The 5070-nt window shown below is 48.6% G+C and overlaps 1 protein-coding gene across 2 annotated transcripts; it reads right to left on the reverse strand.

The window, feature by feature from the left end:
• Positions 1-818: 818 nt before the first annotated feature.
• On the reverse strand, positions 819-5034 carry Cptp (ceramide-1-phosphate transfer protein). 2 transcript variants are annotated; one of them, XM_031379830.1, is made up of 4 exons: positions 4682-5034; positions 3068-3245; positions 2633-2869; positions 819-2398 (listed from the first exon to the last, which is right to left on the reverse strand). In XM_031379830.1, the coding sequence occupies exons 3-4, from the start codon at positions 2752-2754 to the stop codon at positions 1870-1872; spliced, it is 651 nt and encodes a 216-aa protein (XP_031235690.1). In that variant the 5' UTR covers positions 2755-2869; positions 3068-3245; positions 4682-5034; the 3' UTR covers positions 819-1869. The 2 variants fall into 2 exon arrangements, with proteins under 2 accessions (XP_031235690.1, XP_031235689.1); XM_031379829.1 differs by lacking the exon at positions 3068-3245.
• Between the last annotated feature and the right edge of the window lie 36 nt (positions 5035-5070).

The following is a 5070-nucleotide window of genomic DNA, read 5'->3' on the forward strand; positions in this document are numbered from 1 at the left end:
ACCCTAGCTAAGCCACCCCCCCTTAATCTGTGTGTGAAGGAGCTATTGCTAACTAAACAGGTTTCTGGCACCCAAACATAATGGGAGCTATTAACTCTTGTTGGAATGGGCACCCCGGTAATCTCAATGTCGTATGGTGCCCAGCAGGTGTTATGGAAATGACATTTGCATTTCCCTGCTGCTTTGTGAGGATGTCCACAAAGCATGTTCACATAATACACATGTACACACACATCTGTGTGTGGTACACATATCAGCTATTGTATTCTTACTTTCTGGCCAGTCTCTTTAAGTTCTCAGTCTTGGCTAGCACTATGTGGCCTTTGGTTCTTAGCTGGGTATATGCATGGCCAGACAATGTACAGCCCAAGCAGATGAGATATATACAGTGGAGTACCAAGAAGAAACCACTCATAATGTACCCTCTAGGTTGTGGCCATGAAGAAAGCAGCTGTAGTTTTCCTCCAGCTTTGTCACACAGGGCCTGGGTATCTTCAGACCTATTTTCCCACTTAGCCCTTTAAGGTAGGTGATTCAGGTGTTTCGTTTCTCACTTGCAAAGTGGAGGTAACACAAATCTCATAGTGTATGTGTGATTATGATACATCAAGGACAGATACATGGCAACTCCTTCAGTCCTGGCTGCTGGCTGAACATGTTTCATGATTCACATTGCCCTTTGAGTCTTCAGGATTAGAGACACATGCTTCAGCCTTATTCCTAGGGTTAGCTCCCTCCCCACCTATATATTTCTATGTTCTTCTCCCACATAATCAGGCACCCGACACACCTGTGACCCATCCCAGAATGCTATACCCAATCGTATAGGTATAATTTATTTATGTTGGAAATACTACATATATCACAGTTCTTAAGGAAAGAGATATGCCCCAAAGTTTGCATTTACACACATCAGCTACACTGAGGACACTGTCCTAGGGTTTAACATTAAGACCCAGTGGGAAAGCTTAGGGTCTTATACAGTGGGCATCAGCAATGCTGGGTATGGCCATTTGTCAGACAAAGGGTCCTTCCACCAATCATGTCCTGGGTACCATGGCAACAGGAGCAGCAGGGCTGGCTAGAGAGAGGTATGGTTTGGCCAGTTAGTATTGACATCTTAGAATCTTGGGAATGCATGTGCTCTTAAGGGGCCACCTTCAGAACACTGATGAAACTATACTACAGAAGTTGTGAAAGCCTCAGCTATTGGTTTCATACAGTTTCCATTCTCAAAGAGACAAGGGCCTGTTTGGTATGCAGAGAGACTAACAAGGAAGCAGGTGAAGGGCAAGGAAAGAGCCTTCAGTACTCATGCCACTGCCAGAGAACTTTATCTTACCTGAGGACAGCTTTTGGAATATGAAGGGGCCCCAGGCATGTAGGCTAAAGGGTGTTTGCTTGGTACCAGTGCCATGTCTGAGGCTCAAGATGAGCTCAGGAGGATACACATTGGCTGGGCATGTTGGCTGTAGGGAAGACAGTTCCAGGGGTCCTTGTATCTTTATACCATTTCAGATTCTACACAAGAGGTAGAGCAACCTTGGGTTGTTGCAGATACATGACACCCCCAGCCCCTATCTTCTCCAATTGCTATCTGCACTTCAATCAAGCTTGACTGAACACACACATAACTAGAGTGTAGGGCAAAACTGGAGTTCAACTGTCTCATCCTGGACCAAGAGGATGACCAGCACCCACTTTCTTGGTTCAGCTGCCCAATACTCTTCTTTTCACAGACTGTGATTCTCAACAAGCTCAGCTTTCAGGGGTGATAGTAGTATCCACAAAGCACTGCTGTGGGAGTAGTCCCAGGTTGTCCACACCCAGTTCTGAGCAGGGGAAGTCCACACAGTATGGTTACCACTACTAGGGCAGGTTTAGCAGGGAATTCTCAGCATAGAGCTTCTGAGAGATGTCATACACATTCTCAATGAAGGGTAAGGCCTCTCCCAGCATCTCCACTGCTTGCTCAGAGGATCCCACATTCATGGCCTCCAGGAAGACCTTTCGTGAGGGTAAGGCACAGAAGGCCACAGTGACAGCTTGACGTACTATCCAGGAGTGATAGGCAGCCAGTGTGCCATTGTAGGCCTCACTGCAGAGTGTGGAGGTACGAGCATCCTCAGAGCTGGTGCGCAGGCCTTCCAGGAATAGCTGTAGCCAGTGCAGAGCACGATGTAGGCGCAGCACAGTCCGGCAGCCTGAGGTAGGGTGTCGGGGACGGGAGTGGTGATCTATGTCCACCAGCTTGTTGCTCACCTCGTAGGCTACCATGGACTGCAAGCTAGTGTAGTGTTCAGACTGTGGGCTGCTTCTCAGATGCTCCATTATCTGCAGCTTTGAGACCACATCCTTGGAAATGAATGAGAAGACAGCCCCCAAGTTGTTCAGAAACCTGTGAAAGGAAGTATAAATTTGAGGCTCTATCCATACTGGCAGCAATCCTGCAGTACAGGGAAGATACTTTGAGCCTGCTAGAGCACTTGTCTGTCTGGTGGCAAGGGCAGGAAAGCTGAATGGAAACAGTCTGCTGGCTGGTTTCCATCCTCCTATGCCATGTGGGATGCAGATGTCCCATGTGGACTCTGGCTGGCAAAGCTGCTACCTTCAGAAGCCCCAATAAACGCACCTGACAAGCCCCTTCCAGCTGGCAATATAGTGGTCCAGCAGCACCTCTCCCTCATCAGTGAGACACTGCTTGAAGCTGTGCAGGACGACTTTAAGGTTGAAATCTCTCTCTGAGTCATCCATCTTCCAACACAAGCTGAAATAGTTTCACACAGAACTTGTAGTCGTACTTGTAGTCGTCATGGTGGATTAGCTCATTCTGTGGTTCATTTTCTCAGGAAGAGATTGGGAAGAAGATCTGAAAGAAATAGTGTGGTGGTGCTAAAACTGTCTTCTGAGAATCATGGTGAAGTTCTATCCCTTTACCTGAGTGCCTTCAACAGAAACCACAAGCTTTTCCACAAGCCAGTTTGACCCTGCTGTGCCTCTGAATCCTGTACCCACAGACCTTGACAAAGCTGCTCCTTGCCCTTCAGGCTAGTAATCTGTTCCTGACCTGAGACTCCATGGCTATACTGATGGCATCTGCTGTTGCTTCTTGCATTTTCATTTTTTCTCTTCTTAGAGCACGTTTCATGCATTAGGGGAATTTTTCTAAAAGGTAGGCATAGTCCTGGATCCTGGCCACACCTGGACCTCACGGTATCAAGCCAGCATTCTGATGGGAAGTTGCACTAAAACAAAAACAGGGATTCTGAATAAAATAACAAGTGATTCTCACACAAGGGGAGGGTGGAGAGGTGGAAGAAAGGCTTTCCCTTCCTTTATCAGGAGTGTATCCCACAAATTAAAGCAGAGGCTGTGGGTTGGCATGTGCTAGACAGACAGATGGATACTCCTGTTGTTGAAATAGTATGTGTCCCCCAAAACCAGGGTAGCTGGGCCAAAGATCAAACCACACACAAAGGATTGCTACAAGTCCTCCCATTAGCTCCACAGAATATTCTGGAAGTGGTCTTGGATAAAGGCCTTAGGGTAAGGCTGGGTTCTGTATTCTGTAGGCATTTTTACAGTTACTCCACAAACCTAGTCAACACTTATTTATTTATTTATTTATTTATTTACAGTTGTGGGGACTGAGCCTAAGGGCCTCTTGTATGCTGGACAGGTAATAGTCTAGGCAGGCCTTTAAGTTTCTTTTTTAATTTGGTTTTTCAAGACAAGATTTCTCTGTATAGCCCTGGCTGTCCTGGAGCTCACTCTGTCTCCCAAGGGCTGGGATTAACTGTGTGTGCCACCATGTCAGGCTAGGCCTTTTACTTTCAATCTTCCTGATTCTTGAGTAGCTAGCTAGAACTACAAGCTTGTGCCACCAGGTTCCTTCTGTGCTCACATATTGGATGGAAAACTGTAAACACTCAGCCCCTACCTTTTCTGCTATCTTAACAGCCTTGCCTTGGTGTACAGAACCAACCCTCTGGGATGTGGCTGCATTACATTTATGTCCAACAATTACCACAGGTTCTGGCGATTCTTGTGGATTCCTGCCTTGAGAATTCCTCTGTACCATCAGGGCTTCAAAAACCCACCCCCATCCAGTGTGCAACATCTGTGTGCAATTTTTTTCTTTCCTTCACACAGTCCTATGTCTCAGTCCTTCAGCTCTGGGAATGTGGTCTGCATGTCTCCCCGGTCCGTTGGACTGGATGCCCGTCGCAAGTTCCAGATTTAGGAGATGGGCTCATCTTGTGTATAGGTGTCAGGGACAACCCTGCCTGGGCCTCAGAAAGTTGGGGACGCCCAGAATCTTGTGATACACCCTTCTCTCAGAGCCTGTTTGCTGACCCGTGGGTAAGTAGTCTCTATGCCCCACCCCCACCCCCAGTTCATTTTTGGCCACCTAACAATCCTGTGGCCAGACCTTCCTGCCCAGAGCCTGAGCCAGAAGCCAAGTAGCCTCTTAGAACTGTCCGCGGTAAACCGGAAACAACAGGAAGGGAGCACAGCTCACCAGCTCCAGGAAGGTTATGCAGAACACGTCTAAACCTCCCTCAGAAGATCAAGCTAAACAGGATGGACAGCCGGCCGAAGGCCCACAAGCTGGCACACAGCACATACACCTAGTCGTAGAAGTGAGCCAGGGTGGTGCCGAGAAGTCTGCAAATCTCACCTGAGACAGGTTCCGGTGGGGGGGGGAGTGGTGGTCTCTACTCCCGCTGAGGGCAAAGGGTGCAGCAGAGGCCAGCGATGGGGAGGGTTGATCAAAGCTACAATTAGGCTTCTGTGGGAGACGATTCTTTGCCCGTCCGCTCCGATGGTCTACAGAGACGTGGCTCTGCTGCCTGGTTCACGTCAGGTAAGGGTCCCCATCCCCAAGCTTTGCCCCAAGCTTTGCCCCAAGCTCAGAGCCTGCGGTTGAGCAGAAACCTTGAGCTGCAACCCAAAGTCCAGCCTCTGCCCCGCCCTCTGCTGCCAGGCCATCCCAATTGGTTTCTGGTCATCCAATTAGAACTCGACATATTTGCCTGCGTTTCCGGCGCGAGGACAGGAAGGGGGATG

This window comes from Mastomys coucha, unplaced genomic scaffold, assembly GCF_008632895.1.
Source record: "Mastomys coucha isolate ucsf_1 unplaced genomic scaffold, UCSF_Mcou_1 pScaffold18, whole genome shotgun sequence".
Classification (NCBI taxonomy): domain Eukaryota; kingdom Metazoa; phylum Chordata; class Mammalia; order Rodentia; family Muridae; genus Mastomys; species Mastomys coucha.